This window comes from Muscardinus avellanarius (genome assembly GCF_963383645.1).
Source record: "Muscardinus avellanarius genome assembly, chromosome: 1".
NCBI classification, from domain to species: domain Eukaryota; kingdom Metazoa; phylum Chordata; class Mammalia; order Rodentia; family Gliridae; genus Muscardinus; species Muscardinus avellanarius.
In genome coordinates, this window is record NC_137786.1 from 109367367 (window position 1) to 109388234 (window position 20868).

The 20868-nt window shown below is 44.2% G+C and overlaps 1 protein-coding gene across 3 annotated transcripts; it reads right to left on the minus strand.

Annotated features, from left to right (window-relative positions):
• Positions 1-1272: 1272 nt before the first annotated feature.
• Positions 1273-19947, minus strand: KIAA1191 (the record flags this gene model as incomplete). 3 transcript variants are annotated; one of them, XM_080705752.1, is made up of 7 exons in its annotated part: positions 1273-1481; positions 1593-1735; positions 4291-4397; positions 9081-9205; positions 12531-12654; positions 14457-14635; positions 19920-19947. In XM_080705752.1, the coding sequence occupies 7 exons, from the start codon at positions 19945-19947 to the stop codon at positions 1273-1275; spliced, it is 915 nt and encodes a 304-aa protein (XP_080561878.1). The 3 variants fall into 3 exon arrangements, with proteins under 3 accessions (XP_080561878.1, XP_080561877.1, XP_080561876.1); XM_080705751.1 differs by having other exon boundaries at positions 1273-1478; positions 12531-12657; XM_080705750.1 differs by having other exon boundaries at positions 12531-12657.
• Positions 19948-20868: the final 921 nt, after the last annotated feature.

Here is a 20868-nt window from a genome sequence, read left to right on the forward strand (position 1 = left end):
CTGAGCTACACCCCAGCCCTATTTTATTCTTTTATTTTGAAAAAAGGTCTAAGTTGCATTAGACCTAAATTGCTGAGGCTGGTCATGAACCTGCAATCCTTCTGCCTCAGCCTCCCAAGTACTGGATTATGAGAATGTGCCACCACACCCAGCTAGAACGGCTATTCTTAAGAAGAGATACTCACACTTGAAACAGTGGTCAGGAATTTTATTATCAAAACAAGAGATCATAACAGAAGACAAATAAATTAGTTGTTTTGACAATTTTAGATTTGAGGGCTTCTCTATGAACAGATCAGCTCCATATGTAAACACACTACTACCCCAAACAAAAACAAGTGTTCTGAGACAAGCAACATGTACAGTGACAAGAAATAAAAGGCAGTTCTCTACTCTTCCTCAGTGAAATGTTAAGTTGTATAATGGTATGAGACTCATTTTGGTGAAATAAGCTTTTGTGATAGAAATTTTCAACTCCTTCACCTCCACTCAAAAAAAGTTTCAGGCCCTGACCCTACACAGATCAAAATAAGATGACACTAATTTCACATGCACCTCAAATCTCTAATTAAATGTAATATCATCTCCTTTAACTCTAAGAAAGTTTAACATTTTCTTAACTCTAAAAAAAGCTGGGGGTGTAGCTCAGTGGTGCATTTGCCTGGCGTATAAGACCCCAAGTTTGATCCCTAGCACTGCACTGCCAAAAAAAATAAAAGCTTAATATCCACTTATAAATATCAAATCAGTACGCTCAATTTTTTTCCCTAAGGAAATTTTCAACCAAATCAGAGTTAAACTAATCTCACTTTAAAGTGCAAGAAGGGATATGCATGACTAGTATTTGTTCTGTGATAAGAAGAGAAGCATTCTTCCAATGAACTGGCTGCAGGACAGAGCGCTCCACTGGGTTGAGCAAAAAACTAAAAGACTCCAGTTTCAGCCTAGAAAGATGGGAGTCCCACTAAGTCTAGCTGTTGACTCTGCTTAGATCTCACGTCCTAGGTTCTCCTGACAGAGCTGGAACACAGCACAAGCACAGTCACTCACACTTGTCAGCAGGCATCTCTACGCCAAGACATGTCAATGGCTCACACAGTTTTAGTGTGACTTTAAAATAAAGACAAGCTTTGCACTAATGAACAAAATCATTTGTGTCCAGTACTAGCCTCGTAGACTTTTTAAATATATTATTCCTATGCCAGAGCCAAAGTCAAGGGGGAGTGAGGTGCAAGAAACCCTTCATCCAGAATCCCAGAGATAGAAAGCCCTCTAGAAGCCAGTGGGCGTGAGCACATTCAAGTCTCGGGGTTTGAGATTATGGGTCCGTGGCGGTAGTTTCTTCCCTTCCGTCACTGGGACATCCATCTTGGGAGGTTTGAAAGTTGCTGGATCTTCAGCCATCCTGTTGGCCTGCGCACGGATCAGCTCCATGGGAGAGGGCTTCTGGGCTCCTTTGTAGGCCTGGATGGCAAAACCTCCTATAAACGTACACCACAGAGTAAATGATCAGAGAATCAGGACGCCCACTGCACAAGATGGTAAAATGCCTGCCATCTTTGTTGCTTTCTTTTTATAAGGTGCTGCATTACCAGAATCAGACTTCTGAAGGGGTCTTGGTCCAAAGAGGCTCCACTTATCTGATAAGTTTCTATCCTTATCCCCACTTCCAGGATCCATGGTGCCAAGATTTGGGCCAGGTAAGGCTGTAGAGGAACCACAACTGAACCAGCCTCTGAAAGAGAATAAAACCTATCCTAGTATGTCTTCTTATTCACCTCTAGAAGTGCCTCACACAAAAGAACGGTACTGCAAACTTGTCGGGGCCCACTCGGCTGGACCGAGATGGCACCCAGGCTTGTTGCCAGCGTGGACTCAAGATGGCGCCTAGGCATGTTGCCAAGTCACGAGGCTCACGAGGCTGGCGGTGCCCTGAGCCTGCGCAGTGAGCCCTATCAGGCGTCCTACGGATGATTAGTGATGCAGTGCCTCATGCTACCACCAGCCCGCCTATGAGAGGGTTAGAAATGCGCATGCCCTAGCTGTGGGAAGCTTGGGGTTGGTGGAGTGACGAGGGAGGGGTTATGAGACTGATATATTTGCCTGCTGTGCGCATTGAGGGGGAACGCAGGGGAACGCCGGGGAAGCATTAAAGGGAAGATCGTCAACAGACTCGGCGTTTGTGTCTTCTTTCCTGGGGCTCTGCGGGCCGGAGCCCTAGGGACGCGACAAGTGGTGCCAAAACCCGGGAACGCCGTGGAAAAGGTTCGCAGGTAAGCGACGTAGGGATAAGTGGCGCCGAGACGCCGGGAAAAACAACGTAGCAAAAATTCGCAGGTAAGCGACAAAATAAGATAAGGCTCGCGGATAAGCGAGGGAAGGACAGCGCTGTGAAGGTTCGCAGGAATTTGCGACTGATAGGTTCGCAGGAATTTGCGACAAAATAAGATAGGGCTCGCGGATAAGCGAGGGACAGCGCTGTGTAGGTTCGCAGGTAATTGCGACTATAGGCTCGCAGGTGTTGCGACGATAGGCTCGCAGGTGTTGCGACGATAGGGGTGTAGGAGTTTGTAACAAAGTAAAACTTATCATGGGGTAAATGTGAAAGCGAAAGAGGAGATTTCAGGGAATGGTCAACAGGCAGTCTCTCAGAGGGATGAGGAGTCCTTTGAAAGCGACTCCTCTAATTCCCCTGAGGAGGAGATATGGCCTGTTTTACCAGAAAGAGATAAGAAGGAAGAAGCTCTGTTAGAATCTTGGTGCAGATTTAGATGGAAGACACCTGAGGTTAGTCCGTGGGCGGAAAGATCCACAACATCCATGGCTCAGGTTTGTTTTGGCTCATCCTATTATTTTTCCTAAAATCACTCGATCTGCACCAATTGCTGGAGCGCCAAATATTTTTACAGATGGATCCAAAGGAGGTATGGGGGTGATATTCAAATCCACAAACTTTTCTTTTTCCCCATTCATCAGCACAGGCAGTAGAGATTTTGATAGTCTAGGTTGTTTTATTGATACCTGTTTTCTGACTTTCTGCTAGAATGCTTCTATGCACCCTTGGAGACTTTGGAATTTCTGCTCTTATTGCTGTAAGTGTGGCCACTGTGGCCGCGGCAGTTACAGCTGCTGCCGCTTTGGCGACATCTATAAATACTGCAGCCACTATGAATGCTCTATCCTCACATGTGGCTGCTGCCATGGCTCAGCAAGCTCAATTATCTGGACTATATATAACGTATGTGCAGTAAATTTCTCCCATGCAGGCAATTTGTCTTGTCAATTAAGCAAGATGCTTCTGGGGACTTGGAGCCGTGAATTTGAACACACCATGATTGAGCTTCGAGCATCCATCGCTCTACCCGCGTAGAGGTCGCCGCAGTACAACAATGAATGGACTTGATACATGGAACATTGGGTTTTTTAAAAGACTGGGGTGGCATGGCATTCTGGGCATTCTTGCTGGTGGTAGCATGATGTTTCATGGTTGGACATATCAGGCGAACTCGACAACGCACACTGCAACAACAGCGCATATTGGTGCAAGCTCTGGCAGCCCTTGAAGCTGGCTCATCTCCCCACGTATGGCTCAGTATGCTGGATCGGTAGTCAGTGACAGGTAAGATCGTCCCCAGGACCATATCAACCTAAGACAGGGAAACAATCATGCTATTGTTCTCCCAATGACGGGTAAGAATGGTCCTTGAGGGTCGACAACCTAAGACAGGCACGATCCCGAGCCTTATTTTTAATAAAACAAAAAGGGAGATATGTCGGGGCCCACTCGGCTGGACCGAGATGGCACCCAGGCTTGTTGCCAGCGTGGACTCAAGATGGCGCCTAGGCATGTTGCCAAGTCACGAGGCTCACGAGGCTGGCGGTGCCCTGAGCCTGCGCAGTGAGCCCTATCAGGCATCCTATGGATGATTAGTGACGCAGTGCCTCGTGCTACCACCAGCCCGCCTATGAGAGGATTAGAAATGCGCATGCCCTAGCTGTGGGAAGCTTGGGGTTGGTGGAGTGATGAGGGAGGGGTTATGAGACTGATATATTTGCCTGCTGTGCGCATTGAGGGGGAATGCAGGGGAACGCCGGGGAAGCATTAAAGGGAAGATCATCAACAGACTCGGCGTTTGTGTCTTCTTTCCTGGGGCTCTGCGGGCCGGAGCCCTAGGGACGCGACACAAACTAGCACCTCTTTCTCTAAAACAAAGGCTTAAGTCAAACTCAGTCTGAGCACTAGCTCCACTGAAGCACACGGAGGCCCAGCAAGGGCCAGGAATCGCTCACCTGGACCTCTGCTTCGGGGAAGAGTGAGGGCTGCTGTCCGGGGTAGACTGGGCTGATGCAGGCTGCTTCTCTTCTCTTGTTGTCTCTCCACTCTGTAGCTTTAGTTTCTGTTCAGATGGATAAGAGACTTTTTCAAAATAAGCAAACCCAAAATAGCCAATTCTGGGCATAAACAATTTGTTTCACATTCTAACTTCAAGCATGAGGAAAAACATAAGTAAAATGACTGTAGAGTACATTACAGATACACCTAAATTTTTACCATTCTAGATGCAATTCTGTAGTTTTTTTGTTTTTGTTTTTTTTGCTGTTGGGTTTTTTGTTTTTGTTTTTGTTTTCTTCTTGTTGTTGTTGTTGTTGTTTTAGGTACTAGGGGTGGAACCCAGGGGCATTCTACCTCTGAGCAACACTCCTAGCTTTATTTAATCTTTATTTTGAAACAGAGTCTCACTGAGTTGCGATCCTCCTGTCTTAGCCTCCCAAATGCTGGGATTACAACCAAGTGCCACCACGCCCAGCTGCAATTTTGTAATTTTTAATATTTTTGGCCATACCAGGTGAACCCAGAGGTATTTATCTCCAAGCTACACCCTCAGCCCTGTTTTTGTTCTTTATTTTGAAACAATCTCACTAAGTTGCAGAGAGCCTCACTAAATAGCTGAGGCTAGCCTTGAACCTGTGATCCTCCTGTCTGAGCCTCCCAAGTACTGGGATTACAAGCGTGTACCACCCACCTAGCTTTATTTTTATTTATATAATTTTGTGGTACTGAGGATTGAACATAGGGACATTCTACCAACGAGTTATACCTCCAGCCCTATTTTATTTTTATTTTTAAACAAGGTCTCACGATGTTGAGAGTCTCAAATATTTACTACGGGTGGCTTCCTCCCATCTCAGCTTCCCAAGTACTATGATTACAGGTGTGTGCCACCACACCCAGCCAAATTATGTCTTTTTAAACAGTTGTACTTATTCTATAAAATATCTCAGATATCTCTGAGCTAAAAAGCTATGCACTACAGCTTTTCAGGAAGGTAAGGAATTTTCCCATATGTAGGCATCAGTAGTTAATCCAGAACTGGAGCTGTAGGCCATCTTGGCCTTTTAAACAGAGCCTTGAGATCTTCTCTTGCTTTATTTCTTACTATATGAAGACCCTACCACTCTCAAAGCCACCTTCAGGCTTGCTATTTCTCTTTACCTAAATGCTTCCCCAGAGCCTGCCCTATCTTCTCTCCCATAACAAGAAGAGAGGGGCTACTCTGGGTCCCCTCAGTAGTATAAATATACTTCCAACAGAATAGCAGCCTAGAAGAAGAGACAAATCCATTTCTCAGTTCTCCTACGCCCAGTATCCCACAGTGTCTCTAGGCTAATGCACAGTAGACCACTGCTTAGCCCAAGGTACATTTCCAAACAAATGATTTTGAATTTTCTCAAAAATTTAACAAATTAGCTGGGCATGGTGATACACACTTGTAATCCCAGCATTTGGGAAGCTGAGATAGGAGGATCGCGATCTGTGGACAGCCTCAGCTACTTAATTAGGCCATTGGCAACTCAGTGAGACCCTGTCTCAAAAAAAAGAATAGCTAGGCGTGGTGGCGCACGCTTGTAATCCCCGCGCTTGGGAGGCTGAGACAGGAGGATCACGCAGGTCAAAGCCAGACTCAGCTACTTAGTGAGGCTCTCAGCAACTTAGTGAGACCTTGTTTCCAAATAAAGTATGAAATAGGTCTGGGAGGATAGCCCGGAGGATTCCACCCCCAGTACCATAAAAAAAAAAAAAGAATGAAAGATATAAATAGGGCTGGGCGTATAGCTCAGAGGTAGAATGCCCCTGGGTTCCATCCCCAGTACCGCAAAATAAATAAATAAACCCTTAATAAATCAATTTGCATAAATTGACAACTTATTAAAAGATGGGTAGCATTTCAGCCATCCTCATATTCTACTACTGTGGTCAGGATGCAGAATATGGGCCAACAAAGCCAATTCTACCATCATATATAGTGAACTGCACCAGGCAGGGGGTGCACACCTGGAATCCCAATACTTGGGAGGCTAAATCAGGAGGATCACAGATATGAGACCAGCCTCAGCATTTAGTGAGATTCTGTTGCAAAACAAAAAGGGGAGCCAGGCACGGTGGCACACACTTTGTAACCCCAGTATTTGGGAGACTAAGACAGGAGGACTGCAGGTTCATAGTCAACCTCCGCAACTTAGTGAATCATGTTTCAAAGACTGCCAAAGACTGCCAGTGCCCTTCTGGAAGGCTCTGATTGTCTGAGCGCTTAAACTGATCAAGGCCTAACAATGATCCTCACGGCAGTGGCTTTTAAACTCAGTCTGCAAAAAAATCACCTGAACTGCTCATTACACAGTGCAGCAGTCCATCACACCTTACATCGCTACCCACAGGCCACCAGCTCCACATTATTCCCCCTTCAACATGTTACACATGTGTAGTGCTGGGCACTGAACCCAGTTGTGCCTCTGAGGTACCCCCAACCCTGTTTTATTTCCTATTTTGAAACAGAGATTCGCTAAATTGCTGAAGCTGTCTTCAAACCTGTGGTTCTTGTGTACTAGGAATACATGCCTAGCTAAACTTGAATTCTCAGTAGGGTGTGATGAGGGCCTCTGAGCACAGTGAGAACACAAAGGGAGGAAAGGATCGTGATGTGAAGCATGTTGAAAAAGCAAAACCAAAGCCAGGTGTGGCAGCGCACCCTTGGAGTCCCAGCATTTGATTGTGGTTCGTGGCCAGCCTCAACTATTTAGGGAGGCCCTTTGCAACTCAGTGAGACCCTGTTTCAAAATAAAGAATAAGCCAGGCGTGGTGGCCCACACTTGTAATCCCAGCATTTGGGAGGCTGAGACTGAAGGATTGCGGTTTGTGGACAGCCTCAGCTACTTAGTGAGGCCCTCCGCAACTCAGTGAGACTTAGTTTCAAAATAAATAAAAGAGGACAGGGTATAGCTCGGAGATCGAATGCCCCTGGGTTCCATCCCCAAAACCCACAAAAAATAAGGAAGGAAGGAAGGAAGGAAGGAAGGAAGGAAGGAAGGAAGGAAGGAGAGGGAGGGAGGGAAAAAAATAGGGCTAGGAATGTAGCTCAGAGGTAGAATATCTCTGGGTTCCATCCCCAGTACCAAAAAAAAGAAAAATCATTCCAATTCCACATTTAATTTTAATTTTTTTAAAAAAGGAAACTCAGAAAACAGGCACAGTGGCCCACACCTATAATCCCAGGACTTGGAAGGCTAAGACAGGAGGATCACAGGTTCAAGGCAAGAAAACCAATTTAGTGAGACTTGGGAAAAAAAAAAACAAAAAGGTAGGGGGACAGCTCAGTGGTAGAGTGCCCCTGGGTTCAAACCCCAGTACCACAGAAATAAAAACAAAACCCAAAGCATAATGTTGTCTTCCAACTAAATTTAATTCTGTTGAGACTACCTGATTTTCCTCTCCCTCCCTCATAATTACTGTGGCACAAAAAAAAAACATACATTTGTTTTGTGATTCACAAAATACTCACTTGTGAACTGAAGATTTCATTCAATTCTTCTAAACCAAAGCAAAACATGCCCTCAATGAAACCATAAGGTTAAGAGCTCCTTAAGCCAGGAATGCCACCACCCTTGCCCATAACCATACCTCAAGCCATGAAAGAATGAAAGATAAAGGCTTTTCTTGTTTTTTGTAGTACTGGGGTTTGAATTCATAAGTGCTCTACCACTAAGATACATACCTTCAACTCTTTTGTAAAATTTTTGTTAGTTCCTTTTTCATTTTCTTTTTTTTTTTAAGTTTTCTTTCTTATTCTTGTTCCTTTTTTTTTCTTTTTTTTTCTTTTTTTTTTTGGTGATACTAGGGGTGGAACCCAGAGGCTTTCTACCTCCAGGCTATACTCCCAGACCTTTTTTATATTTTATTTGGAAACAGGGTCTCACTAAGTTGCTGAGAGCCTCACTAAGTAGCTGAGGCTGGCTTCAAACCCGTGTGATCCTCCTGTCTCAGCCTCCCAAGCACAGGGATTACAAGCGTGCGCCACCACACCCGGCTTTTCGTTTTCTTTTTTTAATGGTGCTGGAGATTGAAACAATGGGTGCTCTACCACTGGGCTACACCTCCATCCACCCCCCCCCCTTTTTTTAGTGGTACTCAGGGGCCTCCATTCTATATGCCACATCCCCAGCCCTTTTTTTTTTTTTTTTTTTTTTTTTTTGGTAAAAGGATCTCACTAGGTTGTTGAGAGTCTTCTTACAGTGCTGACACTGTCTTCAAACCTGCAATCCTTCTACCTCAGTACTGGGATTACAGGCATTCCCTATCCCTTTTAATGTTTTTTATCTTTAAACAAGGTCTCACTGAATTGCCCAAACTTGTGGTTCTCTGGTCTCAGCTTCCCAAGTACTGGGATTGTAAATGTGCACCATTATGCCCGGCTTTAAATTTTGTTGTTGTAGTTGAGACAAGGTCTCACTGTTTGCCAAGGCTAGCCTCCTGCCTCTGCATCCCATGTCATTGGGATTGAGGCATATGCCACCACTAAACTTTTTTTAAATTCTTAAACTAGCCAGGCGTGGTGATGCACGCTCGTAATCCCAGCATTTGGGACACTGAGACAGGAGGATTGTGGTTTGCAGGCAGCCTCAGCTACTTAGTGAGGCCTCTGCAACTCACTGAGGCCCTGTTTCAAGGTAGAATGCCCCTGGGTTCCATCCCCAGTACTCCAAACATAAATAAATAGATAGAGTTCCTATGATAACAAGCTTACGTGGAGTGCTTCTGCCACTCGGAGGTACTTGGTCTCCTCGGTGGTAAGGCCCTTATGAGGTGTGTAGCCAGCATCTCTCAGCCCTGCTTGTTGCTCAAAACGATGAATGCTGTCCTGGGTCTGTTCTGGGAATAGAAGAGATGACAATCATACCCATCCCTCTAACTTACTGCACACCAAAGACCACACTGACCATCCGAGGAGGAGGGTTCCGCCAAGTAGGTCCTGATGCGGTAAATGTGAGCTTCCCGCAAAGGTTCCCTCACCAGTAGGACGCCTTCCCTCACACCACGCTAACAAACAGGTCATTCCTAAAAGGATGACTGGAGAACTTCCTTACCTTCCTCTTACTTATACATCATGGTACGTCTTTATATTTAGAAATGCAACATGGAGAAGACAGCTCATATCCAAGACAGAGAAAATTCTCCAAACAAAACTTTCTAAGACTGACCACCCTCATCACCCACCTTTGCCAAAAGGAAACAGGTCATATTCAGGCTGGCTGGGCACCCAGGTACCAACCTGATTTAAACCACAGACAGCACCAGGCGTGGTGGCACACTTACAATCCCCGCGCTTGGGAGGCGGAGACAGGAGGATGGTGCAGGTTCGAAGCCAGCCTCGCTGGCTTAAGAGACCCTGTTTCCAAATAAAAATATGAAAAATAGGTCTGGGAGTGTAGCCCGGAGGTAGAAGGGCTTCCAGGAACCCCAGTACCACAAAAAAATTAAAAAATTAAAAATAAATAAATAAAGCACAGACAACCTGCCTTAACCAACCCAAGTCTGCTGATCGCGAGTTTCTTAATGTGAGACGGGCTGTCACCATGCCTGGCCCAGCAGATACTCATTGGATCTGACCTGGTTATTTCCTAAGTCAGCAGGCTGTGGAATGAGTGATGGCTCAAATTTTACTTATTCTAAAAACAAACTACATAATGTACTCCTACTACAGGAATGTGGCAGCTGTGGACCAGAGTCTAGACACCAGATACACTCTATGCCTCTATCATTCCTTTTTTGTTGTTGCTGTTTTGGGTGTGTGTGTGTGTGTGTGTGTGTGTTGTACTAAAGATTAAACCCAGTGCATTCTAGCTCTGAGCTACACCCCTAGCCCTGTTTTATTTTTTATTTTGAAGCTAAATTGTAGAGGGCCTCATTAAGTTGCTGAAGCTGGTCACAAACCTGCAATCCTCCTATCTCCGTCTCCCAAGCACTGGGATACCAGGTGTGGGCCTCTGCATCTGGCTTGGTCATTCCTCTACTAAAGAAGCATTTCCATCAGAAATAGGAGCAAAAAACAAAAACAAAACTCATAAATGCATAAAGATGTTTTCCAGTCTTTTCAGGTATATGAACTTCCATATATATATATATATATATATATATATATATATATATATATAATCATTGAAGATATAGTAGACATACCATAGACATAGTTCTGAAACATAGACTAGACATAGATCTGAAAATCTAAAAAATTAGATGGAGTAGGTCAGAGGTCAAATGCCTCTGGGTTTCTTTCCCAGACCTGCAGAAAAAAATATATATATATAAATAAATAAAATAAAAAATTAGGTGGGATTTTTTTTTTTTTTTTTTTTTTTTTTTTGGTGGTGGTGGTGGTCCTGGAGGTGGAACCCAGGGGCTTTCTACCTCCAGACTATACTCCCAGACCCATTTTATACTTTATTTGGAAACAGGGTCTCACTAAGTTGCTGAGAACCTCACTAAGTAGCTGAGGCTGGCTTCGAACCTGTGCGATCCTCCTGTCTCAGCCTCCCAAGCGCGAGGATTACAAGCATGCGCCACCACGCCCAGCTTGATGGGATTTAATTATATTAGATCAATATCAGGATTTTAGATACAGTTTTTTAAAATTTAAGATTATGGTAACATCAAAAGGTCATGGCAGTATTAAAAAATAAAATGGGTGGGGCATGGTGGTGTACACTTTAACCCCAGTACTTGGGAGGCTGAGACAGGATGATCACAGGTTCACGGCCAGCCTCAGCTACTTAGTGAGGCCCTCTGCAACTTGTGTCACCCTGTTTCAAAATAAAGAATAATAAATAGGGCTGGGGGCGTAGCTCAGAGGTAGAATCCCGCTGGCTTCCATCCCCACACCACAAAAATAAAAATAAAATGGTATGTCTACTATATCTTCAATGATGTATATATATGGAAGTTCATATGCCAAATAAGTACCTGAAGTGTAAAAATGTGTACTTCTTAGTAAACTGCACTTTCAATGAAAATGTTGCACTGTACTAAAAGAATAATGGCTAATCTTTATTAACACTGCTAGAAGTTGCTGACTCAAATGATGCATTTATGAGTAAAGGGGGAAAAAACAAAGCGAGACTTTGGACTTTTGGTTCCTGGGCAAAGTCTCAAAAAAGAGTGCTCAAGACAAACTCCTAGAGAAATCAACGGTTTGACTTTAAAAAATGAGCCAACCAAAGCCAGGCATGGTGGCACACACCTGTAATCCCAGTACTGGGGAGGCTGAGACAAGAGAATCACAGGTTTGAGGACAGCCTCAGCAAGTAGTGAGACTCTCATCAACCTAGCGAGACTGTTTCAAAACAAAAAATAAAGGCTGGGCATGGTGGCATCCACTTGTAATCCTGCACTTGGGAGGGTGAGACAGGAGGATTGCAGGTTCGCGGCCAGCTTCAGCAACTTAGGCCCTCTGCATCTTAGTGAAACTCTGTTTCCAAATAAATAAAATAGGGCTGGAGTTGTAGCTCAGAGGTAGAATGCCCCTAGGTTCAATCCCCAGTACTTCAAAAATAAATAAGCCAACCAAGAACATCTATGTACCTTACCCTTGGTAGAGGCTGACAGGCAGAGCTGTGTATAATTAACTTCCCACAGCAACTTAGAAGGCCCTCGAGAACAACGTGTAGTTAACTTGTTATCAGATTAAAAACAGGCCTCCGTAGGCGCACCAATCACACATTCTTAAGACTAAGACTCTTGAGGCACCAAAGCTGGCCCTCTTCCTGGTGAACCATTTTTAGCTGTTCAATTAATAAATAAAAATACAGGGCAAGAGGGAAACGCTCTATGTACTGCTGCAGCAGCAGAGCCTGGGGCAGTCAGCAGCAGCTCCCAGCCCGGAGCACCAGCCCTGCCCTAGTCCTCACCTCAACCTGCGGACTATACTCCCCACTTTACAGAGCAGAACAGTCTCTAGGTTAGTAACTTGACCAAGACCACACCGGCTGATGCGGGAAATGAAACCACATCAACAAAAGAGAAGAATGCTCCTAAATCAACTGAGATGCTTAACATTTGGGAAATCTCCCACCTAAATGAAGTTTCAACACTGAGGAATGCGGCAGCCAAACTGAAACAGATTTGTTTGGACATGCGAAGGCAGGCTTGATTGTAGAACTGTATGCAGCTGGGTTCTACTTCACTGAGTGCAGGTGCTTACTTGTGATCAGAGAATTCATGATGACATGGGTAGCTTTAGCCTTCACCACCGGGACCTTGTCCGCACTGTCAGTGACCGCTGACAGGGTCATGGCAGCAGGGGATACACTGGCCTCTGCTTCCTCCGCCTGTTCAAGAGAGGTAAGGAAGTACTTGAGCAGAGCAGGGGGGCTGCACACCTAAACCTACTCCTTTGGGAAAGAAGTTTCTGAAGTTTGGGGGTTCTTAGGTTTTTTTTTGGAGGGTAGATACTGGGGATTAACCCCAGGGCATTCTACTTCCATCCTTTTACTCTGCTTTGAAACAGGGTCCTGCTAAGCTGCTAAGAGTGTCCTCACTTAAATTGTTGAAGTCGGCCTCCAACTTGTGATCCTCCTACTTCAGTCTCCCAAGTACTGGGCTGCGTGCACCACCGTGCCCAACTTGCAATATTTTTAATAAGTAAAGCAACTATAAGAGAGGGCAGGGGTGGTCTCTACAAAGTAGACAGTTATATTATCCATTGTGATAATAGATAAACAATATAGGAATAGCTCCAATTCATAAAGGGAAAGGCAAAACTTAAAGCCCTCGAATCTACTGCCTTCTCCTCCTACGCCGGTCTAATGCACTACACTACAATGTCCACCACGGGAATGCAGCACAGACACTGATCACAAAGCACTGACTCCGGAACCAGACACTCAGCTAGATTAATCAGAGTATTTGTTAAGGAGTTCAAGCTTTCAGAACATCAATATTGCCCGAAGAGCACATTAAACACACTTTGCTGGCCCTACCCCAGGATTTCTGATTGGGTGGGGCTCAAGAATTTATATTTCTAAGAACTATGGGTATAGCTCAGTAGTAGAGTGCTTGCTTAGCATGTGTCCTGAGGCCCTGGGTTCAATCTCCACCACTGCCAAAGGGAAGAAAAAAGATCATTTTGAACAACCACAAAGAAAGAATTTATGTTTCTAACAAATTCTCAGGTGATACTGTTGGTCCCAAGACCATGCTTTGAGAACCACTGCCCTAAAGGTTCAAATACTGATCTAAAATAACAAATCAAGCCAGGCGTGATGGCTAAGGCTTGTAATCCCAGCATTTGGGAGGTGGAGACAAGAGGATCAAGGTTCAAGGACAGCCTCAGCTACTTAGCCCCTTCACAATTCAGTGAGACCCTGTTTCAAAAGATAAAAAGACTAAAAATTAGGGCTGGGAGTGTAGTTCAGAGGTACAATGCCCCTGGGTTCCATCCCCAGCACCGCAAAAAAAAAAAAGGTTAGGGTATAGCTCAGCGGTAGATGGCCCTGGGTTCAATCCCCCTACCACAACAAACAATGGAGGGTGACAAAATAATGAACTGTCAGGATTATAATGGTGATCAAGATACAGCGCAGAACTCAAAGGTACAAGTGATGGTCTTATCAGGAGGATGGAGATGTCAGAAAAATCATACGGAAGAGATGTTGGAGCAAAATCTTAGGATACTATTTGTCAGGCAACCAGAATGGGAAACGCGGGGGACAACTGAGAGAACAGGGTAGGAATGGTAAAGCGCTAAGCAATGGGAAGCAAAGACTTGGGAATACATTGCCAGAGTAAGTGCAAAGTCTTAGGAAACTTGCATGGCCAGGATCACTAGGTGGGGAAGCTGGTGAGAGGCAGACAGGACCCAAATCATGCAGAATGGGGAGCATGTTCAGAAGCTTGGTTTTCACACCTGGATTCGAAGGAGGGAAGGGAGGCATGAAAACTATGGTGTAGAAGACATAACCATTTTAGTTTTAAACTGGCTGACCCACCAACTCTAGCTGAGGCATGGAAAACACACACAGGAAGTGGGTGCTGCCCAATTCTATGGGTACAAGGAGCCACTGAAGGCTTCTGGAGCAGAAGAGGAACAAAGAGGTTGGGTTTGCCAGAAGTCATCAGGGTCGGGTACCTTGGCGAGGTGCTGATACTTGCGCTCTGGAATCACTGGCTTCCAGGGGATGCTGCCCATGTCGGATGGAGGAGGAGTCATGGGCGCAGTGTCCTCGAGGGCATCATCATAGCTGAATGCCCGGCGGCACATCCCGATGGGTAGGGACATCTTGCCTAGAGGCCCATTAGGCCCAAGAGCTAGGAACAGAGACAGCTGTCAGGATGGGTTTAGCAACTGAACAGCTTCTTCAAATTAGTTAATCTGTAGGAAGGAAAGGCTCTGAAACACCACTTTTTTGGGAAACAGGGAATGGTACATCTAAATAAACCCAAGAGCATTCTATCTCTGAGCTACACTCCCAGTCCTTTTTTTATCTTTTTATTTTGAAGCACTGCTGAGGCTAGCTTGAACCTGAGATCCTACTGTCTCAGCCTTCCAGATACTGGATTACCCAGGGCCTCATGCATGCGAGCGAAGCACTCTACCACTGAACTACATTCCCAGATTTTTTTCAATCTTAAAACAAGAGTCTCACTAAACTACCTAGCCTGACCTCCAACTTATAATCTCCCTGCCTCAGCTTCCCATAAGCTGTATGCTACCACACCTTGCATTTGAAACACTTATTTTTGAGTCAGAACAAGAATACCTTATTCTGGGCAGGCTTGGTGGCACACACTTGTAATCCCTAGCATTTGAGAGATTGAAACAGAAGAATCACAGTTCAAGGACAGCCTCAGCTTCTACTTTGGCCCATTGCAACTCAGTGACACCGTTTCAAAATAAAGAATTAAAAAAAGGGCTGGGGGTGTATCTCAGGGGTAGAATGCCCCTGGGTTCCATCTCCAGTACTGCAAAAAAAAAAAAAAAAAAAGCTGGGTTTGGTGATGCATGTTTATAATCCCAGCACTTGGGAGGCTGAGACAGGAGGATCGCACAGGTTCGAAGCCAGCCTCAGCTATTTAGTGAGGCTCTCAGATATTCAGTGAGACCCTGTTATCAAATAAAGTATAAAATAAGCCTGGGAGTATAACCCGGAGGTAGAAAAAGGCCCTGGGATGCCGGGTGTGGTGGCGCACGCTTGTAATCCCAGCATTCGGGAGGCTGAGACCTGGAGGATCGCGGTTCGCGGACAGCCTCAGCTACTTAGTGAGGCCCTCTGCAACTCAGTGAGACCCGGTTTCAAAATAAAGAATAAAAAATAGGGCAGGGGGTGTAGCTCGGAGGTCAAGTGCCCCTGGGTTCCATCTCCAGACCCGCAAAAAAAAAAAAAAAAAAGAAAAAAAGAAAAAAAAAAAAAGAAAGAAAGAAAGAAAAAGGCCCTGGGTTCTACCCTCAGTACCAGAAAAAAAAAAAAAAACCTATTCTGGACCAGGCATGTAGTATATACCTGTGATGCCAGCCACTTGGAATGCTGAGACAGGACACCAGTCTGGCCAACTTAGAAAGGCCCCGTCTCTGGAAAATAAAAAGGGCTACGGATGTAGCTCAGTGGTAAAAACACATCTAAATTTGATCACCAGTACCACATAAGAATAAAAAAAAAAAAAAAAAACTGTTCTGGAATAGCTGATCCTTTCAAGGAAGGTGACAGTATTAATTTCTTCCTGTTTCTGACACTTTGTGTTTACTGAACAAGGTCACACAACTTCAAAGCAGTTTAGAATTAAAAGCCCAAATCTGTCTGATTTCAGTTTGCTTTCCCTACGCTACAGAAACCTCACTGCAGTACTAACACCTAACACTCAATTCATGCAAGACTGAAATCTCAATTCTCATTTTATAGATAAGGACACTAAGCCCCAGAGATGAAGTGATTTGCCCAAGTTCATACAGGAAGCAGCTAGCTGTGGCTTGAGCCAGGACTGACTCCAAAGGCTATTTTCCCTACCTCAAAGAAAGCAGCGCTGTGAGAAATACTTAAAACAATACGTTGTCTGGCATCGTGTCTCCTTTCAACGGTTCTATATGATTTAAAGAGCAGAAATTTCCATCACAGAAACTGTTGACAACTGCTCTCACAGGGCGCTGCCGATGACCTGCCATTCTTATCCATTGGAACTGACTGCTGGAATGTACCGCTGACGCGGGCCACTGACTCCAAGGACATTCCCGCCTGTGCCAGGACAGGGAGCAAGGTTCACTTTGTTTGGCTCATGAATCTGTTCATGTCAGAACTAATGTTCAGAACCTGCCTTCAAGGTGACATTTTCCTGCTGCCAAAATTACATAATCCCACTCTCCAGGACATCATCCTGCCTGGCACTAAGTCCAGAATCACCACAGGCTTCATTTAAACAGCAATGAGATCAAGAAACTACCACGTCATTACTACCTTTTTGGTTTGTTTTGCAATACCAGAGTTTGAACCAAGTAGCATTCTACCTCTGAGCTACACCCTAGCCCTTTTTTTTTTTTTTTTTTTTTTTTTTCAGTACTGAGAATGAAACCCAGGGACATTCTACCTCTGAGCTACACCTCCAGCCCTATTTTTTATTCTTTATTTTGAAACTGGGTCTCACTGAGTTGCGGAGGGCCTCACTAAGTAGCTGAGGCTGTCCACGAATTGCCATCCTCCTGTCTCAGCCTCCCGAATGCTGGGATTACAAGCGTGCGCCACCACGCCTGGCTCCTATTTTTTAGTCTTTATTTTGAAACAGGATCTTACTAAGTTGTGGAGTGACTCACTGAGTAGCTGAGCTTGGCCTCGAACCTGCGATCCTCCTGTCTCAACCTTCCATGCTTTAACTGGGATTACAAGCGTGTGCCACCACTGCTGGCTATTGCTACTAATATTAATAATCACTAACAAATCCAAAAGGATTACTGGCCAGAGGCTGGGAGGAAGGAGAGAATAAGGTATGACTACTATTGAATAAAAGGTTTCTTTTGGGGGATGAAAATGTTCTGCAATTACAGTAGTATTAGCAATTGCATAACCTGGTGAACATACTAAAAACCGTTATACCATTCACTTTATTTTTCCTGGTGCTGGGGTTTAAGCCCAAGGGCATTCTACCTCTGAGCTACATCCCCAGCCCTATTTTTATTTTTTTGTTTTGAAAGAGGGTCTCACTAGGTTGCTGAGTGTCTTGCTATGTTGCTGAGGCTGGCCCTGAAACCGTGATCTTCCAGTCTGGGCCTCCTAAACACTGGGATTATAGGATTACAGGTATATAACACCACACCCTGTATAATCTTTTTTTCTTTTTCTTTTTGGCAGTGTTGGGGATTGAACCCAGTGGCATTCTGTCTCTAAGCTACACTCCCAGCCCTTTTTATTTTTTTATACAGGGTCTCACTAGGTTGCAGAGGGCCCTGCTAAATTGCCGATGTAGCTGCAAACCTGCGATCCTCCTGTCTCAGCACATCCAGCTAAATAGTCACTTTCAATGGGTGAATTTTATGGTGTGAGCACTTTATCTCAAAGCAAACACACTAGGTACTTATATCCCTCGTCTTATCTACTCTCACTAAGCAAATATTCTTCGTATTTTTCAGTTCAGGAAACGCAGGCACAGGTCTTAAACGACTTGCCCAGTATCACCCAGCTAGCAAGGGTGAGGCAGACCTAAGCCAGGACTCACACTCTCACACTCTGCACCCGACACTCCGTGCTCCCCACAGTATAAAAGCATTAACCAATGAGTGCAACAGGATGGCTTGGAAAGGTAACAGGGAGTGTATGGTCATTGCAACAACAATGAAAGACAGACTAGCACACAATCTCATGATGGTGTAGACTAGAGATAAATTTAGGTAGGGGGACACAGGGAAAATTCTATTAATCCACCAAATTTGGGAGCACTTTCAGAAACATCTTAAAGGCTTTCCCCAAAAGCTTTCCTAAAAATCAGGACAAAATCAGTTAATATTGACCAGAAGATATATTCTTACAAAGAGGCCAGAAACCATTCTGGGCAGTCAATGCATATTTAGCACCAAATTTTAACCCACATTTTCTAAAGTTTGATGTTAAGCCTGGCATGGTGGCCCGCCCCAGTAATCCCAGTACTTGGGAGGCTGAGATTATAGGATCACAGCTTCCAGACCAGCCTCAGCGACTGAGGAGGCCCTGTTTCCAAACAAAAAATAGGATGCAGTTCTGAGGATCAGTGAAGTGACCGAGTGATTCAGATTTACTTAAAAGTCATCTGGTCTTTAAACAGTACATGGAGGAATCAGTGACTTCAATAACCCAGAAATTATTGCTCAACACAGACACAGGACTCATAAAATGTTCCTGCAAACATTTTCACAAAAAATGTCAATGTGCCATCAAACCAGGCTAATGCCTGGTTAAACCAGACTTCCATCCTACTCCCAAACTCTCCCCAAAAAATAATATATTTTAGAATACATTATAAAATATATAGTATAGAATATATGTTATAAATTATATTGGTATATTCTATAATATAAAACTATGCAACAATATGAATTGATATTCTGAATTCTTACTTGATATAAATAAGAATTCATATTTCATACAAATTAACACACTTGATATACCCTTAAGGGAAATAATTATTCTCCTTCAGGTTTCAGTTTTGTTGTGGTGGTGGTACTAGGGATTGAACCAAGGGCCTTTTATTTTATTTATTTTTTATTATTATTATTATTATTTTTTTTTTTTTTTTTTTTGGTGGTACTGGGGTTCCTAGAAGCCCTTCTACCTCCGGGCTACACTCCCAGACCTATTTTATATTTTTGAAACAGGGTCTCTTAAGCCACCGCGGCTGGCTTCGAACCTGCATAATCCTCCTGTCTCCGCCTCCCAAGCGCAGGGATTACAAGCATGCGCCACCACGCCCGGCTCCAACGGCCTTTTAATTGAAACAGTGTCTCACTAAATTGCTGAGGGCCTTGATAAATTGTGGAGGCTGACCTCAAACCTGTGATCCTCCTGTCTCAGCCTCCCAAACACTGGGATTGCAGGAATATGCCATCACACCTGGCTAATTTTTCTTTTGAGACAGGGTCTCACTAAGTTGCCCAGGCTGGCCTCAAACCTTCAATCCTTCTGTCTCAGCTTCCTAAGTACTGGGATCACAGGCATATGCCACAATGTTCAACTGGTTTGGGACTTATACCATATGGCCAGGTGGTATACCATGGTTTGGTAGTTAATAAGATTATTTTACTTATATAATTATATATTTGGTGGTGGTACTGGGGATTGAATACAGGGGATTCTACCTCTGAGCTACAACTTCAGTCCTTGTTTTCTGAAACAAGGTCTCACTAAATTACTGAGGCTAGCCTTGAATCTGTAATCCTCCTGTCTCAGCCTCCAAAGTATTGGTATTAGCCACCACCATGCCTGGCGATAACATATTTAAATGATGTCAATCTACTAAGTCTAAATACTAGCCTGGTGGCAGGAAATAACTTATCAATATATGGTTCAGGTAAAACTATGTATGCCTAGCTTAAAATGTTAAGGGCAAACATGATTTAACCAAAAATAATTAAGTTTACCAGGCACTTCGGGTTGTCTTGAAGCCATTGAAAGACTTGAATCCACGTGCTTTTTCTATACAGAATTCGGAGCTGAGTCCCTGCCACCTAATAAAAATAACAAAGGGCATTTCCTTATTGTGAACACCAAAGACTCATCCCAAAGCTGTTCTTTTGACAGGCACACAAAGTTTTATGGCTATTAACAAGGTTGAAACACACATAAGAACCAGTAAGTGACAAACATGCCCATGGTGGGGAAAGGAATAAATGTCAAAGGCCTCCCCACACTGGTGACGATCTTACCGTCTATGAGAGCACAATGCTAGGACACTAGGTGAAAAGGACACTCTGCCACAGTGAAGTGACTTCCTGACTGCTGACAGATGTTAATGAGGAACAGGGTGAAAGACACCTTACCACAATGAAATGTCACCACTACGCTGACAGAGAGATGTTAATGAGGAACATTTTCCAGCTGCTGCAAATTAGCCAACTGTCCCAGGAAGAGTCCATCCAGTGTTTCTAGTAACAACAAACAACCAGCATTGGTACAATCCTTCCCTGTACAATCCTTGGTTAACAGACTTGCGAAAGGTGATATACTGAAGCCGGGTGTGGTGGTGCACACTTGTGACCCCAGTACTTGGGAGGCTGAGACAGGAGGATCACACAGGTTCAAAGCCAGCCTCAGCTACTCAGTGAGGCCCTCCACAACTTAGTGAAACCCTGTTTCAAAATACAAAATATAAAGTAGGGCTGAGGACGTAGTTTGGAGGTAGATGCCCTGGGTTCAATCCCCATTGCTGCAAAAAAAAAAAAAAAAGAAAAGTAATATACTCATTTCACTTTTTTTTTTTAACTAATAGCAAGGGTCTAGGTACCAAAAGAGGTAAATTCACTCATTCACTCTTTATTATAAACATCAACTAATATTTATAGCATTGTATCCAAAACTTGTCTTTTAACC